Source organism: Mauremys reevesii, linkage group 10, assembly GCF_016161935.1.
Source record: "Mauremys reevesii isolate NIE-2019 linkage group 10, ASM1616193v1, whole genome shotgun sequence".
Lineage (NCBI taxonomy): Eukaryota > Metazoa > Chordata > Testudines > Geoemydidae > Mauremys > Mauremys reevesii.
Genome location: NC_052632.1, coordinates 70,619,889 through 70,647,668, shown reverse-complemented (window position 1 = coordinate 70,647,668; position 27,780 = coordinate 70,619,889). Strand labels below are relative to the sequence as shown.

General features: G+C 44.4%; 1 protein-coding gene across 1 annotated transcript; it reads right to left on the bottom strand.

The window, feature by feature from the left end:
* Positions 1-500: 500 nt before the first annotated feature.
* Positions 501-26,203, bottom strand: BRI3 (brain protein I3). Its single transcript, XM_039491300.1, has 3 exons — positions 25,723-26,203; positions 22,595-22,703; positions 501-893 (listed from the first exon to the last, which is right to left on the bottom strand). Exons 1-3 carry the CDS (start codon positions 25,892-25,894, stop codon positions 761-763), a joined length of 414 nt encoding a protein of 137 aa, XP_039347234.1. The 5' UTR covers positions 25,895-26,203; the 3' UTR covers positions 501-760.
* Between the last annotated feature and the right edge of the window lie 1,577 nt (positions 26,204-27,780).

The following is a 27,780-nucleotide window of genomic DNA, read 5'->3' as shown; positions in this document are numbered from 1 at the left end:
ACTACCCCAGAATTTTCCAGCTTGTGCTACACATCTTACCTTCCTGAAATAAGTTTCTAGTACTGCTGTATCCTGTGGTCAGAGCTAGTCTAAACAAACAAAATTTCAAAAACATGGATTTGAGACTTCAAGAAGTTTGGACCAGCTCTATAGTTGGTCAAAAAAATGCACAAAGTTGACATGAGAATTAGTCTTTCCCTCAACTTTTTTTTCCAAAGTTTGAAAGAAAAAAAAAAGTTGACCAGCGCTGGTCCTCAGTCCCAACCTGCCCCAATCATCTCTATAACAATAGATCACTTCTGTGGTTAGAATGGCTACTTTCTAGATTTCTTACTTTAAACCTCTGGAATTTCACAACGCTGCAATAGTATGATTGTATGCACACAAAGTTTATGGTTTTTAACTTTTTTTAAACAAAAAGGTACATGGTGAAAGCGTGCATACACAGAACCAGCTGACATGAAAGAATATTGAGATACAAGATTCAGCCTTGCCACAAATTGTGAAGATTGCAAAAAGAGAAGCAGTTTTATTTAAGTTTAAAGATGCCATTAGACATGGAAACAAGGTGGGTTTTCATGTTTTGCAATGCACACGCTCATAAAACTGATTAAGTTTATCACATGCAAGACTATAATTTCATCACACTTTACAAAACAGGCCTGAAGCATAATCAAATAAAATGATTGTACATGACATTTACATTAGAAACAAGTACTACAATAGATGTGGCCTCTATAAGCCTGTTCGGGTTGATCCCTTAACCAAAAGTTGCCCCACAGTTAGGACATCTTCGTTGCCTCAGAGCAAGACAAAACAGAATTCCAATTGGAAAGAATACGATGGCACACAAGACACCAAGACAGGTGAAGGTGTCCTCCAATACACCAACTCTGTAGGAGGAAAGAAAAAGAGTTAAGTCACAAAATGCCTGCTGACACTGTAGGCAAGACTGGCAGCTCTTCCTGTTAAAGTTTTCCCACAGTTCATAGTAAGTGTTTTCAGTTGCTTATAAATTTGCCAAATTAACTCTCTGGGTTGAAATTTTACATGCCAGATATCTGCCTGAGGTTGAATCGTTCTGGGAAATTTCAGCCAAAATGGTTCAGCTGTTCCTGAGAACAAGACTAAGGAAAAATAAAGTTGTCCCATGTTAAATTCTGGAGGACCTTTTATTTGAGAAGCTATAGCATGCTCATGTTTTGGAGCAGAACCTGACATTTAACACTGGTTTGCCTTCATGCTAGGGATGTGCCTATTGCCAGCCTCTTGAAAATCTGCCCAATTTTGACCAAGTTATCAACCCTTGGGGGGAGGAGGGGAACGGGGGGCTGCAGTTTGCACATGCTTAGTAGAAACTTGCTAGACCTTTGCAGCTACAGTCCCCAAACAGTCTGTCCACACTGGGCATGCTCCAGTCTAGGCCTAAGCAGCTGTTTCCTTGTCCTTCAGGATGCCTGCAATTGCCAGACCGGGGTGGGAGGACACAGAAGAAGATTGGGACAAGGAACCTGGGGAAGACTAGAACTGGAGGCTGACAGGGCTTGGAGCCAAGGAGGGAAAATGGCAGACTGGGAACTGAAGGAGAAGCGAGTGAAATTAAGAGCCAAGAAGGAAAATGGGGTGGACTGGGAAAAGAATACAGATTAAGGAGCACGGATGCAGGTGGAGAACTGGACTGGCTGGGCAAGGACACTGGGACAAGGAGCCAGTGGCAGGGAAAAGATGGGACAGGTCAAAAGGGGTCTAGTTTGGGGGGAAATGGACAGAAGAGTCTATACCTACTACAACACACTCTGTATGGAAGCCAAGATTCCCAAGTCTTACCATTCCTCTGCTGTTAGCAAATATCTGTAAAAGTCACTGGCAAAGTATCTTATCCCCCTCCAGGGCTGTTCCACAAAGAGATGACAACCTACTACTGTTATCAGTTACTCCATTTGCTCAATTGGCAGAGGTCTGTGAGGTGGATCTAAAGCTTCCAACCCTGATGATGGATGAATCGTGTGTCAATATGGTGCAATACAATGGAATTTGTTTTTTTTCCAGTTTGCTTCAGAGCTAGGGAGTTGAATGTAGTTGTGTATACAAAACTGTAAGGTGGCGGGGGTGGGGTGGAAACGAACCTCAAGCACTTAAAAAGTTAAGAAATGTCAGCATTAAGGTTTGTGTAACTCATTTGGGCTTCCTATCAGTATGCACTGGAATAGTCTAATTACATCACACTTTTTTCCACAGGACCCCAGCCTCCTTCAGTGCACAGGACATCTGCTCTGGGGATGTATCTGTTGTGTAAAGGAGGTGGTTGTCCATAGACTCCCTGCCTCATTTACTGAGGAAGTTGGAAGGTGTGTGGTGAAGGAGGCAGGTGATCACAGAAGAGAAGAGAGTATTCGGATGGTTAGAATCCAGGTCAGCATGCAACTTTCTCTCTACTACAGCATGCTGGACAAGTCACTTAAACCAAACTTCAGTGCTGGACTTGAGAGGCTACGGTCTGAATTGTTGAAGCCCTGAGCACTTAGAGCTGCAGCTCTTAGTTAAGGAGAGCTGTGTCTGGGTCTATAAAGTGCTATAACAGTGGTTCTCAACCAGGGGTCCGAGGCCCTCAAGGGGCCACGAGCAGGTTTCAGGGGGTCTGCCAAGCAGGACCAGTATTAGACTTGCTAGGGCTTGGGTCATAAAACCAAAGCCCTGCCACCTGGTGCTGAAGCCAAAGCTTGATCAACTTAGCTTTGCAGGGGCCCCTGGGAAACTGCCCTGCTTGCTACCCCTAATGCTGACCCTGGCTTTTATATGCAGAAAAACAGTTGTGGCACAAGTGGGCCATGGAGTTTATAGTGGGGGAAAAGGAAAGAGCTCAGAAAGAAAAAGGTTGAGAAACCCTGACACTGGGGGGGGAAAAAAAAATCAAGTTCTAGGTGTCTCACACAAAATAACTGTTTGACCTTAGGAAACTGAGGCACAAAAAGATTATCTATAAAATGGGGATTAAAACCCCCTCATCTAACAGACATTTGTGAAAAAAAGTTCATGACGTACTCAGATAACAGTGGTGAGCACCATGGAAAAAAAAATCCATGAGGAAATTAATAATTCTGTCTTCTGAAGAAGTTTGAATCGAGTGCAGTAAACAAGGCATGGGGCCATCCACTGAATAAGGGGAAAAAATATTGACTAGCAGCTCATTATGTCAACAATGTCCAGCCTGGAGATGGATGGCAGGAGAGAGATCATTTGATCATTGCCTGTTAGGTTCACTCCCTCAGGGGCACCTGGCATTGGCCACTGTCGGTAGACAGATACTGGGCTAGATGGACCTTTGGTCTGACCCGGTACGGCCTTTCTTATGTTCTTATGTTCTGTGCACTGAATGAAGTGAGGTCCTGTGGAAAAAAGCAGTATGTCATCTAATTAACAAATCGATCATAATGCAGGAGCACAAAGAGACCACATTAAGTTTGCACAGGCAGTCTCAAAAGTTCTGGCATTTCCTAATTTATGAGGGCTTGACTTTGCAACCTTAATACTCTTTGAATGTAGTTTGTGTGTAATTAAATATTTATATTGCAGTAGAGCCCATAGACTAACCACAGACTCCCAGACTCCAAGGCCAGAAGGGACCAGTGATCTTCTAGTCTGATCTGTATCTAACAGGCCCTAGAACTCCCCCAAAATAAATTCCTTTTAAAACTACTAGAGCATCTCTCCAACATCCAACCTGATCAGCGCCCTACAGTGCTAGGAAGTATATAAAGGGGCATGATTCCTCCTCTAGAGAGCTTAGAGGAGCTGACAAACAGCATGGAAGCAATCAAATCCATACATTTGTATTTTGTTAGAGTCCAATATTGTCATCTATCCCTCAACCTAACCATCAATAGCTGAAAAAATTTACATAGGTATTGCAGCAGGCAAATGATTTCCAGGATAGGGTGTACTTATTACATGGTTTTCCATTTACGCAACAGTTCCTCAGAAGCAGGACTAGAATTTACCATGTGTTGGTCAGGAATGTACTACTCTGGGGGACCTCATTCTGGCAGGCCCTGTATGCATATAGAGTTCCGCCCAGAGAGCTCAGAATACACAGACAAGGGGCATGAGAAGGCAGATATCCCCATTTTACAGATCAGGAATTGAGGCAGAGATTAAAAGGGAGATTTTTCAGGCACAAAATGGTAGTTATGTTCTTAACTGCCATTTGCACCTTTGAAAAATCTCCCCTTAAGTAACTTGCTCCAGGTCAAACAGTAAGTTCATGGCAGAGCCATAGAATTGAGGCTCCATCTACCCAGTCCCAGTCCAATATCTTAGCCACACTCCAATGAGGAGTAGTGCAATTGACCCATGATGGCTAATTCAAGGTAAGTGACATCAGCAGGGTGGGGTGGGGTGGGGTGGAGTGGAGTGGAAGAGGGGGTGGGAAGCTTGCCTGCATGCCAGACTCTTAACCAAACTGCACTGATTTAAAGATATGGATTAGACATTGCCATAACACAGCCAGAGAAAGCGTAACAGTTATACTAGAGAAGAGTTCAAGCTGTTGCTCAGGTACAATCACAGGGAAACTAAAATGAGAAACAAAAGTGTAGGTCCTGGTCCTGCGAAGACTTACATACACATCAGTAGTGGGGCCTAAAGTTATGCACATGCTCAAATCTCTGTATAATCAGGGGTATTATTAAAAAGCAGCATGTGACAGTGCCCATTTCATTTAGAGCAGATACTATCAAAATAATTCTGCTGTAACAGGTTGATTAAGCAGCTTGTGCCAGGTGTTTATTTGTTCAGTGCAGTTTCATTAGAGTTTGGCTTTAAACTGTTACTTTAATAGCTAACAAGGCACCAGTGTCCACTACCCTGTGTAATCAGCTATAAAAATAACATCCAAGATGGTAATTTATGCAAAATTATCAGGCCAGTGTGAGCAGTCCAGCTGTCGTCCCTAAAAAGGTCTTGCCAAACAAAATGAAATTGCACAGTATCAGAAAGCTTAGTCAGATGCTCTTTCCCTCTTTGTTTTAGGGAGGTTTAAGGCTTATGGTTCACATATGTAAATAAAGCATTAAACACATCACAGCTTAGCATATTATGCAACACAGTGAAGTGATTTAAAATATGTTTGTTTTTTTAAATCAAAGTTTTAAATTTTAAATCAAGTTGAGGCTTTGTAAAGTTAATTTGAAAAAGTGTGTTATGGCAACTTTAATTCATTATAAATTTTTTTTAAATGTCAGTACCACTAGTAGGACCTTATTTTAATTTACCAGACTATTACACATAAAACAAAAATGTAGCAAGTTAAAAGTTCTGACACTCTAAACACTTATTGTACACATTCTTAACTTTACTACCAACCCACTGAGGCCTCAAGCAGATATTTAACTTTACTCAGAGGAATAGTTCCACTGATTTCAAATTGGACTATTTAAATATATGTATATTTATAGCATCAGATACAAATTGTAGTTTTGTTAAAAAAATTTAGTGGCATAAAATCTGTCACTTCAAAAGCAAGTTGCTTCAGTATTAATGAAAAGTTAACCATTCAAAATTAGAGAACTTTTTTCCCCAAATACACAGGAAAAAACATGCAAAGATACTGGCATAAAATTGGGCTCCTGAACCCCTATTTAGGTACTGAAAGGTGAGATTATCAAGGAGGCTTAAGTGATTTGCTTTAAACTTTCATGATTGTCACTGTGCAGATGTGCCCTTAGGAATGTCTACACTGCAATTAAAAACCCACAGCTGGCCTGTGCCAGCTGACTTGGGCTCAGGCCTATTTAACTGCAGTGTAGATGTTCAGGCTTGGATTGCAGCCTGAAGTCTGGGACCCTCCCACCTCACAGGAAACTAAAGAAATGAGTACTCAACATCCAATTTAGCAATGTGCAATTCTAATTTAAAAATGTTTTTCAAATTTTAAAATCAAAGTTATTTTTAATTGATCCTGCCACAGGACACGTGCCCTTTGTTGCAATTTTTATTGATTTTTTTTCTACCATGCCACTCTTTAAATCCTACAGTCCTTGCAATTCAGTCCTAATGAAAATATTCTTAGTAAATTGTACATGACCACATGAGGTTTCAGTATTTAGTTCCTAGGTAGTCAGCTGATGAAAAACATCCTTGTCAAAGATTTGTTTTGGTGTTTGCACAAAAAACACACACACCACAAATCTAGATTTACCATTTAAGACGTGATCTTCCAGCCACGTGAAAAGTCAAATGACAAGAGGATATCACAGTTAAAAGCAGTACTGAAGTCATTTTTCTTAAGATAACAGTTGTATTGTACATAATTCCTTTTGGGGAAGATTTTCCAATGGCACAAAGAGGAATTAGCGTCCAAACTGCCAATAAATTTACACTCTTCCGAACTACAGCAAAATTCCAAAGGGGAAAAATAGGGATTGGGTTGTTACTGGGTATTCTTAGTCTTCCTTTGGCCCATCCTAGCACACCTCAAGTCAGCTACACCATCCCAGCATATTCCTCCAGCTTCAGATGCAAAAAGGAGAGAGAGAAAATCAATTCAGAATCTTCAGACAAAGGTTAAGCATTAATCCACCATGTTGTACAGCCACCTAATGGCTCTTCCAGCCATAAAGTATTCTATTGAACCTAGAACTTAAACTATCATCCTAGAAAACTGAATGCTTGTTTGGTTAATTAATAATACAGGCTCAAGCCCTCACACCCACTACACAAACCATGGGGTTAGTCCAAATAGTCTCCAGCCCAGAGGTGGGCAACTTACAGCCCATGTCTGGCCTGTCAGATGTTTTTACCTGGCCCTCGGGCTCCTGCCAGGGAGCAGGTTTTGGGGTTTGCCCCACTCCGGCGCTGCAGCCGGGGAGTGGGGTCGGGGGCCTGCACTGCTCTGCGTGTACCGTGGCTTCATGCAGCTCCCAGAAGCAGCAGCACGTCCCCACTCTCATACCTTCAACTCGCCATTTCTGGCCCCAACCTAGCGCCTGCACCACCAGCCACAGCCCTCACCTCCTCCCACCCCGCAATTTCATGAGCATTCATGGCCTGCCATACAATTTCCATACCTAGATGTGGCCCTCGGGCAAAAACCATTTGCCCACCTCTGCTCCACCCCCATTCACACAGCTGCAATTCACCTTGAGCATTGGCCTGCTAAACCCAGGGTTGTGAGTTCAATGCTTGAGGAGGCCACTTAGGGATCTGGGGCAAAAATTGGTCCTGCTAGTGAAGGCAGGGGGCTGGACTCAATGACCTTTCAAGGTCCCTTCCAGTTCTAGGAGATTGGTATATCTCCAATTATTACCTTTCATACTGGTCCTAGACTGCTGGGAGTGGGAGAAGGGCAAGTATCTGTCCCCTGTCCCAGACTGACAACCAACTTTTACAACAGAAATTAGAGTTCATTGCTCCGATTTGGAAACTAGACCAACCAGGATCCCCATCCCCAAAAGCTCAGAGGCCAAGTGAGCTGGCAAGATGCTATGGAAAGTATCACATCACACTAGACAGTCTAAACACTACAACCACTAAAGCTTTGCAATCCAGTGGCCTGCAAACCCACTCCCAGATGCACCCCCTAGATCAGACACAGAGATTAAGTACGAAGACTGGAAAGTAGAGCACAAGTCATACATAGACAGCCAGGCTGAAGGAGCTCTCACAAGCCGTTATTACCTCTAGAATGGTTGTCTGAAGGAAATCAAGAGACAACAGAATACACCAAGTCACATTAGGAACCACTTAATTCAGCTTGCCTATGTCCAACCTCCAATCTCTGTGCATCATCCCACTGTGAAAGCTCATCCTACTTCACAGAAGAGAGATGGAATCCATACTAGACAAAGCAGAATTTAATAAAGATGTCCTCCTCATGACAGTTTGACCCAATCGTATAACTGGAAGCTCTGAAAGCAATCAAGGATGCCCAGTCCCACACCATGCAAAAAACCATCCATTTCCCTTCATGGCTGGTAACATTCAGATCTATACTGCCGGACACCAAAGCCTCCTGTTGCCCCTGAAGCATACTATGGAATAGCCTCTACTATAGCTCTTCGGTAGGAGTCAGCCTCATGAACGCTGCCCTACCTCCAGGAAATCTGGTTTCCCATTTCCAGATCTGCCACTCACTCAGTGTGACCTTGGACACAGGCGAGGTGCTTCGGTTTCTCTTTAACATGGGGACAAATGATGTTTGGAACTTTTATCCATCCATCCCTGAGCACTTTACTAAGGAACGTAATTAGTATTATCTAGTCAGGCCAGAAACAGCCAGGAAAGTGTGCAATGGAGAGGCAGATTTCAAGTATCACTTCTTGAATAAATTCTCCCTCCAGTACATAACACAGATCAGAAAGTCTTTCACTGGGCCCTGAAAGAAAGCATCCAAGAGCACACAGCGATCTCCCCAGCCCAACAGCAACATGATCCTGCAATTAGTCCATAGCTGCTAGTACAGTCAGCAGAGAAGCCAGCCACATTCAAATAAACTATTGCTTCATGCAACTGTAAAGCTTTTGGTATGTCTGGTTCCCGTAACTGCCTGCACACTCCCTGAAATGGTCACAGATCTGCTCTGGGAAGAGGATGTGGAAGGAAACACACACACACTATTGACTTTGATCACTTGGGGTTCTGACCACAAAAAAAATAAGGTGCGAATGTTGGCACACAGCTTTACCAACATCACGGGACATGAGAGAGACAGAGAAACACAAAAAGATGCATTACCAAGGAAGAAAAGATTCAGAGTTTTGCATGTGCAATCAATTAGGTCTTTCATCACCAACACTTCAGCTTGGGAGATGCTGATTAAAAAGCTCAAATGCACACAGGGCGTATTATCTTAGGGCATGGCTACACTTGCAGATGTAGAGCGCTGTGAGTTAAAGCTGCCTTCCTAGAGCACAGTAGGGAAAGTGCTGCAATCTATGCATACTGACAGCTTCAAGCACATTGGCGTGGCCACATTTGCAGAGGCATTGGGAGCGGTGCATTATAGGCCGCTATCCCAGCATGCAAGTGACTGCAACGTGCTTTTCAAATGGGGGGTGTGGGTGTGGAGTGTGACAGGGAGTGTGCTGTGTGTATGTGGGGGGAGAGAAAGTGGGTTTTTGGGGGGACTGAGAGTGTCAGCATGCTGTCTTGTAAGTTCAGACCCCCCCGCTCCTCCTCACCTCTCTGAGCTGAAATGGAGCTTTGAAAGGGCATTTCCACATTCCTGCAGCCGATTTCACAACATTGACAAGAGTGGCCACTTGATTTAAGGGGATTATGGGACGTTTCCAGAGGCCGATCAGAGCGCAGTAATGCAACACCTCTTTCACACTGGCGCCGTGGTGCTCCAGCAGGGGCGCAGCAAACGTTATTCTACTCTCCGAGGTGGACTACCAGCAGCGCTGTAGCTGTGGAGTCAGAGCGCTCTACGTGCCTTCCAGTGTGGACGGGGAGTGAGCTAGGGCACCGGGGATGCTTTATTGTGCTGTAACTCGCAAGTGTAGCCAAGACCTTAGAGACCCATGTGCTGGTTTCACAAATTACAGGAGTAAGTCTCAGATGTATGGATTAACCTATGACTGTAACAACGACGGTTTCTGCTGCTGACCTATTAGAAAAATCCAGATGCTCAGAATGTGCTTCCTGTTCTTACCCCCATTATCAACTTGTCATCAGACTGCCTGGGACCTTTCTGCTGCTGTTTTCCACCCAGCCCAGATGCATCGTCCCTGGGATGGGCCACATTAGAGTTGCACTTTTTCCAACACTGGATGTGCTTTTTTGGTTTATAGTCTTATTTCTGTAGCTAGTTTTCTACTAATGTCAGCAGCAGAGAGAATGAGAATAAGAGGATTTTCAGTTCTAGTGCCTGGCTTTAATATAGAGAGTGTTCTCTCCAAGCATCCAAAAATTATATATATGACATCACTTCTGAAAATCTCAGCCAGAGAGCCTTGAACTTGCAGTTTTAGGAAACAGTAAATTGGTCAGTTTCACTAAATAGGTTGAAATTATAACCTAGGTTTAGCAACTGCACCTACCTGATTTAACAAGGTGTGTCCGCTTGGACTCCCCTGCACAAAGAAAGCCAAAAGGAGTGGCCTTGATGTAGCGCCAAAGCGTTCTTTGACAGGCAAGGAGCCAGTGCTGAACTGTGTGGTTTCACCAATGATAAAGGGCAAATCACAAGCACCTATTGTACAAGTTAAACTAATGGAACGAAGGGAGAGGGGGAGCTAAAAAAAAAATGCAGAGTCCACAGGCAATTCTTCTGTTGCCTGCAGTGTCTACCGAAGTTTAGTTTCTTGAGTAGCTTAGGAAAAAGCCATTCCCCCTCACTTCACCGCCACAAACTGCATTACAACCCAGGGGCATTTTAGGTGTTAGGCCACACTATGCTGCCTAAGTGGCAAAATGTCAAGAACATTTAAGTTATTCAACATCAGCACCTGGAAAGCACTCATGGCATAGGAGCTGACTGGACTCAGTCACAGTAAAAAAAAATTCCACAGTAAAGGTAATGCTGGCAGTAATATTTGGGGCATTCCTAGCATCATGCCCCTACGTGCAATTCCTCCCTGGGAACAGTGAGAGAAGGAAAGGTGGTCCCACAAGTGGTAACCCACACAGATTCCACTCTTGGTGCATATGTGCCACGTCAATCTTTTAGCCTGCAGCATCTGGTGGGGCCCACACCTGCTGCCCCAAACCAAGGGCACAGAGTACAGTGCAAGTGCAGCCATCCCTCAGTTCCTTCTTACTTCCCATAGCAATGGGACCAAGCCATTGCAGCATCTGCCTGCTTCTCTACAACTCAGGCCAGGTCTGCACTGCAAACTTACATCTGTATAGCTAAGTCACTCAGGGGTGTGAAAAATCCACAATGTAGTTACCCGAACCTCACCCCCCTGTGTAGGCAGCACTATGTCGACAGGAAAGTGTCTCCCCTCGACATAGCTACTGCCTCTCGTGGAGGTGGAAATCCTCCTGTCAGCATAGGTAGTGGCTTCACTAATGCGCTATAGCTGTGCTGCTGCAGCCTGTAAGTGTAGGCCTGCCCTCAGTGTCAGCAATTTAGTTTTCCAGTTGGGTTTTAAGTTTCTTTTATAATTTTCCATAGTTCGTTAGTAGGTTTAGAATCCTGCCCCAGCCCTTACCCCAGAGTAGCAGGACTCACACCTTTATGGCAGAAGCTAGATTTAAAACATGCCCTTCAAGGGGCATGCTGTGTGCTTTTTTGTTCAGGTGAAGGGCAAATCCCTGGCCTTTGCTTCATCAGCCCCTCTTTTTCCAAGCAGACTCAGAAGCACTCCATGAAAGCCTGCTTGGGTGCTAAGAAGAAAGACATAGCTAAAGCTCAATCCTCCCTCCTGTCCCAGTGAACCAAGGCCTCCAGCAAGTGTGGGCTTCCAACTTCTGACTCCTTGGCAATCCCTGGGAGCCCTGGCTGCTAAACTCTCAACACAGCCCCCGATCACTTTGCCTACTCTGCCCAACAATCTCAAAGAACAGTCAGATCCCAGACCCAGCCTCAGCATTGTTGCATCTGACAGCCTGGATGCTGGCTGGCTGCCATTCACAAAAAAGAAGCTGTTCAGCTGAAGTTCAGAACATTCTGCTCTAAAGCAGGAAAGCCTCAACTAGACTGACTTAGAAAGCTGAAAGAAAACAGTTTTCTATTTGGGCATCTCAGCAGCATCTGTTGCTCTTAACACCAACTGCAGTAATATTGGACTATGCAACAATCTAGCCTTTATTAGTTCCATACAGTATCTAGCAGCGATATCTGCACATTACTCACCTATCCCAGGCCACACTATGTTTTCACCCTACTGTGGCTAGATTATTTAAGTGACTCATTCATGTCTCTCCCTTCTGCACCCCCTCTCCAGTTTGGGAGCCCCTTCTTTACTGAGGTTCCAAGATAATGTTAACAGGTTGAAGGTCCCTTTGTGCAGCTGGAAGGTTAAAGATTCAGACCGGGGGGGGGGGGCAGGGGGGAAGAGAGGTAGAGAGCTCCCCTTATACTCCCCTTATACTCTGTTTCATAAGGAGTGGGTCACGGTCAAGCCTGATCTAAGTTATTGCCCCAAGTTGTTTCCAAGTTCCATAGTTTCCAAGTTTGTAACCTGTCCCAGTTTCTGCTTGTTAAATAAATGGCCTGCTGCAGCTTAATCAAAGTCATGGAGGGTGCTGCTCAACAGCAGCAGATTTGTTTTTATATATATATAGCCTTGTCTATACGAGACTTAAGATTTCCCACCACTGTAGTACCAACAGCATTAACAAGAGCATTACGACAGACAAGACAGACACATTTTATTGTAACTGTGTTAGCCAGACTGGCTGTGAGCAGGTTGGAGTGCTGTAGTTAAAATGCCAATATCAGGTCTACACTAGCACAGCCATCAGCAGTCAGCTTTAAGAAACCGTGTCTATGAGAGATGACAACTGAGAGAAACTGTATGTGCTTATTGCTTAATAGGCTATGACTGGGGATTAGGAAGTCCACAGCATGTTTCTTGGAAGGAGGCGTCGCGTTTTAGCATCAATCTCCTGAAAGGAGGAAAGGTCTGTGTACAAATGGTTAGCCCTTTCACTGTTACATTTTTGCCCTGGGTCCAGTCCACTTTGACTCCCACTGTAATCCGATTCTGTTCCAGTACCTTAATTACAACCAGTAAAGGAAGTCGTAATTGTCACATACACACGGCTGGAAGGAACATCTTTTGGGAGGAGAGTAAGCTAATGTGTCAAATATTAAAGACAGGCATCCCATAGCTATTTGGACAAAGCTTGGTTACAGGGAAGAGGAAAGAGGGAACACAGAAACAGAGGGCCAAAAACTTCATGCCTAGGTGCTTGAAGTTAGAGACATTTGTGTACTTACACATGGATCTGGCCAGATTTATAGAAGTATTAAACACTCACCAACTCTGAAGTCAAAGACAGCTGACTCAGTGGTAGGACTTCCAGAAGTCCTATCTCCCCCCACAGTTAACTGCTTCAATTTTAGGGGACAAGCACACATCCTCTGGACAACAAAATATGAAGCTCCATTATAGGAGTCAATAAATAAAATTACTTTTGCAAATTTATACAATATAATTTGAGCATCTAATACACACTATGTTTAAGGTTCTTGCATTTCCTGACTGTGCATTTTTAGCATGACACTAATGCCATCTTTTGCATTCATATACAGTCACTGTCCCGATCCTGTATATATGCATCTCCTGTTTCATTACAGGAAACCTCATCGTTTCCTTGTTCCCTACACTTTGCTAATTATAAAATTTATTCTCCCTCTCTCCCCTACCTCCTCTGTGACCCATAGGCGGTTACCTTTATTTATAAGGGAATAAGCAGCCTAATTCTGAGCTAGCCTTAAAAAACAGACACTACGATTAAACCAATACATAAGCGGGACCAATCAAGGTATTTCTGGTCAGCCCTAAACAGCTACAAACTCAGAGTTGATGGCTGCAGTCTAAGCTATTAGAATTAACCTTCTTAAAAATCAGCTCCTATGATCCAATTCTGCTACTAAGCAGATTGACACAGTAAGTAGAAGTTGTTTTGAGCTCCCTTCTCCCCCATATGAAAGTTGTTTGGAGAACATTTTTTGGCAGTGCAAAATGCCCAGCACAACCTTTTATCAGTAATTAAATGTTCATCGATCCATGCCAGACATCAGACACAGGGACAAACCAGTCAGTGAGAGAACAAGACATAAGTGCCAGGGACAAAGAAGAAACATGGAATTATAAATTAAACCAGTTGCATGTGGCAGTTTACCACTTGGGGAAAATACTGGAGTGTACCATGCTGGGCAGGGTTGGGGGGGGGGGGGGGGGAGGAACTTCCTCATAACATGCTTATTATTTCAAGATCAATTCCCACAAAAGAAATGCATCTGTAGTGATATCCTGACTACATGGACACTCGATGTGGCATTCATTAGTTCATGTAATCTCCTAATCATAGATGGAACATGCCTAGGCAGTGTCTTTTCTTAGCCTGTTACTACATTTAGAAGGGAAAGCTACTTTTAAAGGGAGTCACAGACCACCAATATTTTAGTCTGTTTCTTATGTAAAATTACTCTTCATCTTAGATAATAAAATTACAGGGAGTTACTGTACTCAGTGTGAAGATTTATTAATCTAGCCAAAAGTAATTTTTGCCCTACAGCATAAGCAGCTTTAATGTGGTTTCAAAAAAAAAAAAAAGACACCACTCCTAGGGTCTAAAAATAAAAAGGGAAGGTTTATTTATACTACAGCAGAGACTCACATTTAAGCTACACTACAGCTGCTCATTCAGTTCAGAGAAGTAATTTAGTTTAAAAGGCTTGTTGATGAGAATGATTAACCTTTTGATAAATGTTAGCTTGAAAGAAAAAAGTCTCAGAACATTAACATCTTAAACACATTGTAGGAGCCAGAGCTGCAGTGATCAAAGATACCAAGTACACAAAAGTTACTACAATTTAACACACAGTTGGCACTTTTAGACTGAATATTTTACCAGTCAAAATATCTGAGTTTGTAACAGATAATGCTACCTAGGCTTCCCCAGGCTTTAGGGAATACCCTGACTACTGAAAACAAAGTTATCACAACCATGACACAGCTGAGCCCCTTTCTAGGTAGGGATGGAGACTGACATTATAGAGGTGGCCTGTTTAATTCCCTTCACACTACCCACCAGATAGCGATCGATCTATCAGGGATCAATCTATTGCGTCTCGTCTAGACACAATAAATCGATTCCCGAATGCTCTGCCCTTGACTCCGGAACTCCACCAGGGCGAGAGGCAGAAGCGGAGTCGACAGGGGAGCCACAGCTGTCGATCCCACGCCATGAGGACGGGAGGTAAGTCAATCTAAGATATGTCGACTTCAGCTATGCTATTCTCGTAGCTGACGTTGCATATCTTAGATCGATTCCTCCCGCTGTGTAGACCAGGCCTATTCATTTCATATAGCCTGTGTACAGCCATCAAACTTGGATGATCTTTGGTCACTTTTGTCCTGAGCCAGATTTACAGGAGTATCCAGTGGGTGAAAAGCCCTTTTCTTCCTTACCACAAGCTCCCATTACCACACTGGTAAATCCTGTGCACACTGTACCAATTATTGTAATAATGTATTATTGCAGCAGCTTCTTCATCAGCTGAGGCTGAACAGAGGGAGAATTCATCCACACTACAGGCTGGGACCTAAATTACTGAAGTATTTTTATAAAAGCCTATTAAGTGATGCGCTCGTGCAATTAAGACAACAGATGTCTGAAAATCTTTTTTATTAGCAAGCGATCTAATTGTTTAAATCTATTCCTCTCAAACTAGACAGTCCCAGGAGGATGAATATCCTAGCACGAAATATCTGTGCTCAGCTGTCTTTTGTGAACCTGCTGAGCATTACCATCCTCCTTGTATTCTTTCCTATGCTCAGAAAGAAGGCTTGAGTCTACCAGTGGCATGAATCTAGTGGCAGTTCTCACAGGATTGAGAAAGACTTTAAATATCCAGGTGGACAACTTTGTCATAACCAACAACTCCAAATGACAGGTTTGAGGCAACTGCTAGATTTGCCATATCAAGGTATTTATTTTATTTTTATTTTTTTACTTGAGCTTACATAACGCTTTTTGTCCTAACCTCTCCAGCCACCAAACTACAGCAGAGCACCACTGCTAACCCTTAACAGGGATGAATTCTGTCTTTGCAATTTGTGTGCACAACACAGCACATTTTTACTGCACGCTGTGTAATACGATATAATGAGCTACTTAGTTTTCAGTCACATTTGGGTCTTGTTTTTGCAGCAACCTCTGTCACCAGCTGCTATTCCTACTGGGTTCCTGGTTATAGCATCAATCTTAGAATTCCAAAGAGACTTCACTTCCTACAAGGTGCAACAACATGTTGATTATTGCCCATGTCAACATAATCACCACATACGTGAAATTCACGTTTGCCACAAAATGGAGCAAAGGACTCATAGGAAAACAGGAGCATAAATCTTCACATTTTTCTACTTAATCGCTATTTTCACTTTTTTGAAAGTCTGTGTTAAATCTAAATGAATACATTTTTGCTGGGGAAAAAGGGGCCCCCATTTACAATCTTCATTCATATAGTTTCCTTAGATTTGCCACAAAGGTGGGTCCTTTCTGATGTTAGCATGCAGAAAAGCCTGGAATCTTGAGTTTATTCACAATCAGATTGTACAATTTCGGTATTCATTCTCTCAGGAGGGAGGCACTTGGGTGAAAGGGCCAACAAGTGCAAGCCAAAACCTAAGGGACAATAGCCTTCAGTCCAGCCAAGTCTAGACAGGCCAAGGAGTCGGGGCAGAGAAGAGGATTAATATGGTTTTAATACCACTTTACCTCATCCCCAATCCTAAAACAGCCCTCAAAGCTGCACAAGTTTTTGCCCAATTGCAACAGCTCCCAAGAGACCATCTCACTGGGCAGTGATTACCACAGCACAGTAGTACTCTAGCTGCACACCTTTCACTGTACTCAGGAGTGCAAGGTGGCAGTTTACAACTGGCAACACCAGCTCTAAGCCATCAAGCATTTGCAAATACTAGGCCAAGAAAATCACTTGCATTAGTTTCCTTAAAATTTGTTTTAAAAAAGAAATAAATATCCCCCTGCAGTTTGTCCCACCCAAACACTGCATCACCAAGAAAGTAGAGAAACTGAAGAGTTTAAGGGTATGTCTATACTGCAGCTGGGAAGGTACCTCCACCTGCAAGTAGACAGACACACTAGCTCAAGCAGAGCTAGTGTGCTAAAAATTGCCATGCGATCGCAGGAGCAGGGGTCGCAGCCCAGGCGAGCTGCTTGAGCGTACACCCAGGGGATCGGGTGGGTTTGTGATCTGGCAGCTAGCCCAAGCCACCACTGTCACACTGCTTTTTTTGTGTGCTAGTTCAAAGAGCTACTGCTTGTCTGCCTACCCATGCTGGGAAGCACACTGCCAAGGAGCAATGTAGATAGGCATTTCTTAGTTAGGACAAATGAGCAACTGCATGGCAAGAAGCTAGATTTGTAGAGTTTGCAGCTTTAATGGTTCAAGCTGTTCTTGGAGATGTAAAATGGTTTAAAGGCAAGACTAGATTGACAGTATCCCTTGAACATTTCATTTGCAAGCAGTAAGTGATTTAATTGACAGATTCCCAAGAATGACACCCTGCTCAGAGTTCATTCAAGTTCTAGATATTGGGGCTGTGGTGAGGAGGGACAGGAGAAGAGATACAGTTATGCCTACACAGTGCCTAGCACAATGGGAAGGTGGTCTCTAGGCACTACCATCATGCGCCTTAGGAAACGTGTGTATAAGCACTGCAGTGTCAGTGCTGAGCAGCTGCTGGTTCTGCATTGCTTCACCAGCACTGGATCCTGCTGAAGACCTGATTAAGGAATGACTTACCATGCCAAGGCAAGAGGTGAAACACACAAGAGTTACCTCACTGTTTGGGAATAGTATCTATACACCCATCACAAGGTGGCAGTATTTCAGATTTACACAAAAAACACAACAACTACACCCACATTATGGCCAGTTGGGTGCACTGCTCATGTTACTCACCTCTAAGATTTGGGCATTTTTATTGAGAAGTGCCTAGTTTTAGATACACGTTTCACAATTTCAGCCTACAGTCCTTCCTTCCTGCAGCTAACTTACCATGCCATGATAATCACTCAGGATAGTAAGACTTGTGGCAATAAGTAGAATACGATCTCAAAATATATCCAAATGGCAGACAAGTACTGAAGGCATCTGATATCGCTGAAGAAGTCTGGCCTCTGACAGTGCAAGTGTTCTGGGGAGGGGCAACTTTTGTTTGTTTGGATAAGCAGCATTGTGACGAAGTGGGGGTTTTATCTGTCTTGCTATGTATGCAAGTCTTACTGTCCTATACTAATAGTGTGTGTACCTTAGTTTCCCTGTGTACTGCACCAATATTTAAGTGGTGGGAATTGGGTGTGTGATTTTGCTGAGGCCCTCAGGGCAGGTGAGACTGCCCAGCTATTTGCAGCTATGTAACCTGAGACCCACAAGGGGGGGTGCGACCAGGTGACATCTTTGGCCAGGAAGCAAGACAGAGGAGGAGGAGCAACAGGAGGGTGTCAGAGGTCAGGTGGCTGGAGGCTGGCAGTCTGCTTGGGGAACTGGAAGAAGGGGGGAATCCAAGGTGTCTGGCCCAGGATTCTCAAGATGGACTTGGCTGAAAGTCACTGATGTCTGTAATAACAAGCTCTGTTCTATGCTGTGGTCCTGTCTACAAATAAACCTTCTGTATTACACTGGCTGAGAGTCACGTCTGACCACATAGCTGGGGTGCAGGGCCTTCTGGCTTCCCCAGGAGCCCCACCGGTGCGGACTCGTTGTGGGAAGCGCACAGTGTAAAGCGGGGATGCTGAATGCTCCGAGATCAGCCCCAGGAAGGCCAAAGTTGTGTAAGTTTCTTGCCCTGGAGACAGTATGCTCAGAGAGAGGAGGCATGCTACCCCAGAGTCCTGACTGGCTTCATATGGAGTAGTTCCAGAGCAAATACTGTATGTATCTGATCTCACTGAAGAAGTCTGGCCTCTGACAGTGCAAGTGTCCTGGATAGGGGCAACTCTTGTTTGTTTGGATAAGCAGCATTTACACATATACATTTTTTCATCAGAGTGTGGGTGTATATCCCACAACTATACCTGAAGGTGCTAATTCATCATCTCATAATGGTGAGAATCCTCATCATAAATTATGTTCCCCCACAGCTGCAAGCAAGATAAATCCACAAACAATTAATTATTTTGTCTACCTCTTAACATGGCAGGATCGTTCTGGCAACACAACTTAAGGTGTCATGAAAGGAAAGCAGGTTTATGGGTTTGGATTTTTTTTTAAACCACCATAAATTGTATATTATATTGTACACTATATGCAACTTATGATTTTTAAAAATTGCCTTAAACCATTTTATTAGTTACCCACATCCTATACAGTGCAATACATGTACACACATGTTGGATACAACATCCCCTTCCATTCAGACAAGTTACAGTCAGCTAAAATGCACAAATGTTGATCAAATATGCAAAATGAGGGTATTTAAAGCTAGTCTCTAGAGCCTCAATAACCCAATTTGTAGTGCTAGTACACGCACAGAGTCAGCGTAACAAGTGTATCATAATACACAGTTCAGTATCAATGAAATCCCACAAAAATTAGTGTGCCCACTATGAGATTTCCTAACAAAGTCACTATCAAAAATGTGTGAAATATCCAAAGTCACATCCTAACTAGATTACTGGATTAAACAGAGCATATTTACACTCCTCTAATACCAGTTTTACACTCAGATTCTCAGCTATTGCAGGGGAAAATAAATGTAAAAGTACTAAATGTAACAAAATCAGTGGCAGTTTCTCCTGTCTCGAGTGACTAATTCTGAGTCAAACAATACAGCCAAGGGTATCACAGCAATGTTCATTTTAGCATTGTGATCTTGTGGTTCTTTCTCCAATCCATCATATGCTACAGTACTTGGTTGTTGTTGATATATGCCATCTTTAGAATACTGAAAAGATGCAACTGGGACAAACATTTTCAAGGACCAAGGAAAGACCAAGACATATTGGCTTAGACCAGTGGTTCTCAAAAAGGGATATGCATACCCCTGGGAGTACACGAGGTCTTCCAGAGGGTATGTCAACTCATCTAGGTATTTGCCTAGTTTTACAACAGGCCACATAAAAAGCACTAGTAAAGTCCGTACAAACTAAAACTTCATACAGACAATGACTTGTTTATACTGCTCTATGTGCTATATCAGTGTTTCTCAACGTGTGAGTGTGAGAGACAGTCAATTTTATAATTATATGGTAAAAATGAGAAAGCAAGCATGCTGTGACACTTCTGTATTTTTTGGTCTTGTTTTGTAAGCTAGTAGTTTATGTGAGGTGAAATTTACAAATCAGCCTCCTGGCAAGGGGTACAGTAGTCTGGAAAAGTTGAGAACTGGCTTAGACAACATCTCTGCAAATAAATTTTTCAGGCCTAGGAATAACATTGCTGCACGCTCCTTGAAAAGCCAAGGATTAAAAGCTCTTCTCCCAAGTTAGCTAGAGGCACAGATGATTCAGACAAGATAGCAACCCTTATGTCTCATGGTGGGAGTTCCTTGATACCCCATGCTTCCCAGAATGGATTGAGCTTCCATTCCTTCTCCCTGCACACAACCCCCGTCTCTTTTCTGAGGAGAGATCCCAATATAAGACTATCAATCCCACAGCTAGTCAAAGCAGGAGTATTCAAGTTTTTGTATTCTATTGCCCATTCACACATTTACACAGCTTTTACCACTTCTGATGCCAGGTGAACTATCACAGTTCAAGCACTTCATTAAAAAAGGCTAGGAAGGTGCTGATTTGGTATCAGCCTATCTGTAGATATGGCTACTGAGCCCAAGGGTTCACTTCCTACAACTGAGTATGCATCTTACAGAAGCTAAAGGGCCCTGTAGAGTAATCATTGCATCTTGGAGTAAATATATTCTCCCTCCCAACCTAATCCTTTTTTGCAGGCTGAAACAGAGCCTGAGGAGTTAAGGCAGAAGCAGAAGATTTTAATCTAGAGGGAAAGGGATTCTCAGGATCCCATCTCATAGAGGAGACTAAGCTAAAATTTCTTGCTCCTATCCTCTGTAGAGAATAATCAGACAGGGGAAAAGAAGCATGCGGAGCATCAGATGTGTCCACTAGAGAGGCATGTAGGCACTTTAGAAGAGGGACTCTATTTAAGCAAAGATTTAAAACGGATTTCTGCAAGGCTCAGTCTTCATCTTATCAAATCTGTATCCACCCAGCATACTACATACATCTGGACCGAACAGTGAACACTTCCAAAAGCCTGAGCAATGCTCAGCACAAGGATGGTATTCAAGCAAGTTTCACTGCCTAGAAAGGGATTTTGCACTGGAGGTTACATTTTCAGATCTGAAGCTTCCAAGGAATCCTCCATACCTTGCTGAGGGAGTTACTAACAGAAAGAGAAACAAGAATTACATAAAAATCTGTACGAGACCACTGATGTTTAGTCTAGTGCAGAAGATTCACTATTTTCAAGTTACAGAGTCCCTTTCAGATTCACAGGTTTTAAGGCAAGAGGAGACCATTATGATCATTCTTGTCTCACTTCCTATAGAGAAGGACAGACTGTCACTTAGTAATTCCTCTATCAAGCTTTATTTTCTAGTTAAGTTAGAATATTTTTTAGAAAGACCTCCCATCTTAATTTAACAGCTTTAAGTGATGGAGAATCCACCATGTCCCCAACTAAGCAGTCCAATGGTTAGTTACCTTCACTGTTAAAAATACGCATCTATTATTTAGCCTGAATTTATCTAGCTGCTACAGTTTCAGCATAAACTGATGTAGTTCAATAGCATCAGCCCTTACACAGCATTCTAAGAGCCTCCATCTTTTGGACCCACCTTTCTAGGAAGAGGTCAGACTTAGAAGGCAGGCTCTGATTCCCCACAGTACAATTCCATTCCACAAAAGCCATAGGATGCTTCATTCATATCATCTTATTACTGTGTTGAGACTCATTAGAGCATTACTCTAGCACAACAGTGCTTGATACCACTTGTGCTATTCTGGTAGGTCTCTCTCCTAAGCACAGATCTCTGAATAAAAGGCTGCTCCTGGGCAAGATCCTGAAAGTACAACTCTCACGCACTTCAGTGGAAGTTGAAGGAGCACAGCACCCCACAGTTCCAAGTGGGAAGACAGATCATAAAGCAAGCCCAGGATTAACCTCAGAAATGATCCGATCTAGTCTTCTCTTGTGAATATTCTCTCTCATTCTTTTGGACTTGGGCTGACCAGAACTGAACGCAGTAGTCCAGGAGAGGAAGCATAATTTATATGGTGGCATATGTCCAGTATTCGCTATCCTTTTCTTTAGAGCATCCTAACGTCTCTTCAGTGAGAAACAGTGGTTTAATATTAAAAAAAATAGAGAGTTTTGTCTTATTAGTGAAGGAACTTGCAATTAATCTTTTCTGACTCCCATGCTCTATCTTGGAATAACACCTTGCGGCAAGCCCCCTATGTTTTTTTTATCTGCCAACTCTTCCACAGCAAGCAGACTTCCACACTCCTAGAATCATCAATATTGTACCACTGCAAACAAGAAACCACCCCTGCCAAGACAGCACTGCCCATTACTTCAGCCATAGCTTAAGTACGTACAAGGGAAGGAAAAATCCCATGTTTTCTTCATCAACCTAGAGAAGAAAAATCAACAGAGCTGACTAGGATCCCAAATGTGGGTATCGTGTAGGTAGGAGTCCTTTCTATGGCAATGGTAGGTGACAAAAGAGACTGTGGTCATAACCAAACACAAAGTTTCATTCTAGTGTTATGGTTGAATGGGATGAGTGAGTGCATCCCACCATTACTTATATATATATATTCAACTAATTTCATTTTGATATTTAAAATGAAGATGTCTGTGGTTTCAAGGCTGGAGATGTGCAATTTATTTTAAAAGCTGAAAAGCAACTGGAGAGAACTGTACCTGCAGGCAGGGCAACCTCCAACCACGACAACGGAGGTGGTGGTAGCTGGCTGTTGAATGATGGTGTACATGTTGGGATAGTTATGCTGTGGCGGTGGTGCAGCATATCCTAGAATAAAGAGAAATGCAAGTGAACCTCTGGTCATAAAGCAGGTTTTTTGTTTTTAAAAACAGATAAAGGACACAATGATTCTTTAGACAATGGTAACTTGGAAAGGTAGATTTCATTTTCCACAACAGAAAGACACTTGATAGCATAGAATCAATTCTACTGAAGAAGCACTTTGCCATTATAGTTATTGCTGGTATAGTATACCAGCAATGAGCTCTTGGTGCGTACATCTCTTATACCAGCAAAACTGTGCTTTATAAAACTTATTCCAGCCACTAACCCACTCCCCAACAAAACAAACTACACCTCTACCCCGATAGAACGCTGCCCTCAGGAGCCAAAAATAATCTTACCGCGTTATAGGTAAAACAGCATTATATTGAACTTGCTTCAATCTGCCGGAGCACACAGCCCTGCCGCCGAGCACTGCTTTACCATGTTATAGCCAAATTTGTGTTATATCGGGTCACGTTATATTGGGGTAGAGGTGTATATAAGCAAAAGCACAATTCTGCTGGTTTTACCATGCATAAACGAAGGGTTTATACCAGCACAGCATCTCTTCTCTCCCCTCCCACCCAACATAGCTATGTAGGCAGAAGTTTCTAGATATGACCCAAGATCTGCTTAACAAACAAAGCAACAGAACTGTAATCTGAATAAGACACTTAAATTCATTGTATGTGACAAAACTATGACCCCAAAAGGTGTATTCCTCAGGACTTGGGAGAACACATACAAGAACCTGAATCAGAGGTAGAGTTGGAACAAATCCTGCTGAAGGGGCCATGCTAAATTAGCAGGGCTGGCTCCAGGCACCAGCGCAGCAAGCTGGGTCTTCGGTGGCAATTCGGCAGCAGGTCCCTCAGTCCCTCTTGGAGGGAAGGACCTGCTGCCGAAATGCCGCCAAAGGATGAAGCGGCACAGTAGAACAGCCGCCGAAGTGCCGCTGATCGCGGGTTTCTTCCCCTCCCTTCGCCACTTGGGGCGGCAAAAAAACTGGAGCCGGCCCTGCTAATTAGCATATCTTTGCAAAATTGTTTCATAGGCCTGAATATCTAATACAATTTCACAATCTAAAATGCACATAAGGCTAATAATTAACTTCAAAGAGCGTGTTTTAATGTTACTGGAGAAGACGATGAAAACACAGTTTAACTGAACGAAGGTCACAATTTTCAGTTTTAGGCATTCAAACTGGTGGAGACAGGATGCAGTGTTTCTCTGTCTACCAGCCTGAAAATTTCCACATTAGTTAAACCGTGACTAATATACAATAGCAGGAGTGGAGAGAAAGAGGTAGAGGTGAAGAAATGGAGATGTCTTGAAAACTGAGAAATGAAATTGCTTGGAAGACCCGACCTGGCCAGCAAGCTTGTGCATGTTCTAACAACTGTATTTAGAAAGCAAACTGTTTGTAAATCATTACTACATAAGCCTCAGAAATGCAATGACAACAATTACAAGCTTGTTGTTTAGCAAGAGACTACGCAATGACATATCCTGCCAAATAGAGAAACTGGGCTATGATGATATCAGAAGATGAGGCTCCTTACATCGTCCAAGTTGTGATGTTTTGGGGAGTTTCTTAATGAATACGGGCAGAATCATATTTAATTTAAGGAATCACAGGAAATCCATTAAGTGTACTAGTAAAGAAAAAGTTAAAAATAATTCTTGGTGTTTTTGTGGGTGAGTGTGCTCTGACTTACTGAGTAAATGGTAATCAAATATTTATGGTCCCAAGCCTAAAGGCACGTGCTTAACTTTATGCACTGTGAATAGTCCCATTGAAGTCACTTGGGACTACTCACAATGCATGAGGTACAGTATATGCTTACAGGATCTGGGGTTAAGTACCTACTTGACGCACTAGTTTTTCTTCAAATGTTGGAAGGGGGAGGAGCGGAATTTCCACTGAAAAATTGCCAGTAGTCTAGTTTTGGTTCTTTAACTAGCTCCAAGTCATACTAATTTCATGGGTTACATGAGAGATTTCAGCAGCTAACAGTGAATTTACATTAGAAAACACCACATTTAATCAGAGGAGCAGGGGGAATGTGTGCATGGTAAATTGTAGCTTTGGGAAGAGGAAGTCAAACACCAAGTGATAATGTGTGCATCTCTGTATGAAGTCCTGATAATTCCATCCCCCTTCAAAATAATGGCAGTACAGTATCTCAGTAGTTAGTGACAGCAGAGCACAAATACAGCTAGGTAAATAAAAAGGACGCACATAGTACCCTACAAGCGGTTTTAAGTGGGAAGAAAGGGAGGAGCTTTTCTAACATCTGGTACTCCTGACTAGCTTGTTTTCTACTCCAGCTTGAGTATTAACCAAGCCACTGAGGGCAACGTGACATATGGTTTTTATAGGGAAGTGGCAAACAACTGTTTAGCAAAGCGACTGTGAATTTCTCCTGCTATAGCCCAACACCATGGTTTCACACACCAGCCCCTAGGTTTTGGTTTGAAAGGCCACAAAACTTTTTCCAAGAGACCTAGTGTCTCTAGCAACCAGATCGTCACAGCCCTTTTATTAGCATGGCCATGCAGAATATTTAACTCGACTTCAACAGAAGAGTTTTTGTTCGACTTGCAAGTCCAGCAGACGAGAGAAAGGCTTTTATAGAGTTGCTCTGACTTCTGGAGCACAGCAATTCCCGGGCTTATAATGATGGATTTCATTGGCGGTGGGAGGAAGGGAAGAGGGAGGATGTGTTACTGAAGCCTTGCGAGCAAATACATGTCCCCTTTCCACGCTAGTTTTTCATTCACACACGGCAACAGCCGCCAGAAAGACACCTCCCCCCCCTCCCCACAACACACACTCCCCCTCCCCGCCGGATGAGAGCTACGCACCAAGCCCACGGCGGGGCTCGCACCCTGCACCTCGCAAAGTTCTGCAAAGTTTGTTTTACGTCTCCCATCCCCGCCCCTCCCGGAGCAGAGCCAGGGGCCCTTTGCAGACACGCCCGGCTCCGGGCCTCGCCCCCCGGCCCGGCCAGCGACCCACCTGCAGGGGCGGCAGCAGCAGCGGCGGCGCTGGGGTAGGGGTAGGGCGGAGGCGGCTGGAAGCCCGGCTGAGGAGGGGGGATGGCCCCGTAGTTGCTCTGTCCGTAGTCGCCCCCCTGCGCGGCCGGGGTGTAGGCGGGGGGCCGCTCCTGCAGCAGAGGCTTGTTGTCCATGCTGGGACCCGGCGAGGGGCCCCCGGGGGGGGGAGCAGCGCAGAGACGCCGCGGGGAGAGGAAGCGGCGCCCAACTTTCCCTGAGCCGCCCCCGGGCCGGAGGGGAGGGCGGGAGCGCGCCGCTAGAGAGGGGCTCTCGGCCAAGCCAGCCGCCCCCGCCCGCAGCGCATCCGCGGGGGGACCGGAGCCCAGGCGCCCCCAGACAGCAGCAGCAGCAGCAACGTGCCCGCGGCCGCGGCGGCTCCCAGCGCTCGGGCCCGTCACAAGACTGAGCTCACGTGACGCGGCTCCCCCCAGCGATCCGCGGTGACTCTCCGGCCGCCGCAGGAAACCCGCCCTTAAAGGAGCCGCCCGCGCCCTGCGCGCTGCACCCACCTGTTCGGCCCGGCTGGGTCCTCAGCAGCGGGGAGCCGGGGCTCGGGCTCGGGCTCCTGAGGGGCGGGGACACGGGCACGTTCGCATGGAGAGCTGCGGGGTCCGCCTCGTGTCCGTCAGTCAGGGTGGGTCAGAGACAAAGCAGCTCGCGGCTTTTGTAACGTGGGCTGCTTCGTTCGTCGGGCAGAAATCACGGTGATGCCTTCTCTTGCCGGTGCTCGGTGCTGTAGGGACAAATTGGGGGACACAGTCCCTGTCCCCCGGAGAACTGTCAGGCTGAAGGGAACGTGTGGCACCTTAGAGACTAACAATTTTTTTTATTTTATTTTATTTCTTTATTCAGACTTATTTGAGCCGGGGGTGGCTCTAGCCATTTCACCGCCCCAAGCACGGTGGCACGCCGCAGGGGGCACTCTGCCGGTCGCCGGTCCCGCGGCTCCGGTGGACCTCCCGCAGGCACGCCTGCAGATGCTCCACCGAAGCCGCGGGACCAGCGGACCCTCCGCAGGGACGCCTGCGTGAGGTCCACCGGAGCTGCCTGCCGCCCGACCGGCGGAGCGCCCCCCATGGCATGCTGCCCCAAGCACACGCTTGGCATGCTCGGGCCTGAAGCCACCCCTGATTTGAGCATAAGCTTTCGTGGGCTACAGCCACTGCATGCATCCGATGAAGTGGGTTTTAGCCCACGAAAGCTTATGCTCAAATACATTTGTTAGTCTCTAAGGTGCCACAAGTACTCCTGTTCTTTTTGCAAATACAGACTAACTCGGCTGCAATTCTGAAACCTAAAGGCTGAAGGGAGTGGCCTTTGTTCCAATCTCTCAGGCACCTGGCGCCAGGTTTAAGAGCACGCAGGCCATGAAATGAAATAGCACATCCAGCAATGAATCCTCATCCCGTAACAAAAAACACACCAACCAAACCACAACAGATTGAAAAGCTAACCCACTGAGGAAGGGAGACTGTCAGGCTGTGGATTCTTTTTCAAAGCTGGGGGGTTTGGTTTGGGTTTTTTTGTTGTTGTTGTTATGGTGATGTAGGATTTTGTGTGTGTGATTTGCTGAGATACCATTTAAAAAATCTCAAACAAACCCCAACAGAGATCCTGCCCCTGTTGCAAACTGACAGCTTGAATCTGCCAAAACATAATGAAGAATGAAAACCATCACTTTATATTCCTTATCCAGTTGATCTGAGCCAAGGTTCTTATCTCGCTCTGAGCTGGAGGGAGAGCAGGACCCAGGCTCAAGTTTCTTTAAATCAAGAAGACTCAGGAAATTGGAATGGAAGGGAGAGAGGACAAAGACCACCGACCCCCCACCCCCATCCTACAAATGCAATTGGATCCACTTGGACAGACTCATGCAGAATCCTAATCACTTCAACTGGACTCCAAGCAGGCATAAGTATCGGTCTGTATCTCAAAGCCAAATCAGAAATGAAATAAGGCCCTTATCCTCCAAAGACTTAGGAACATGCTTAAATTAATGCATTGGGAGTAATACCATAGG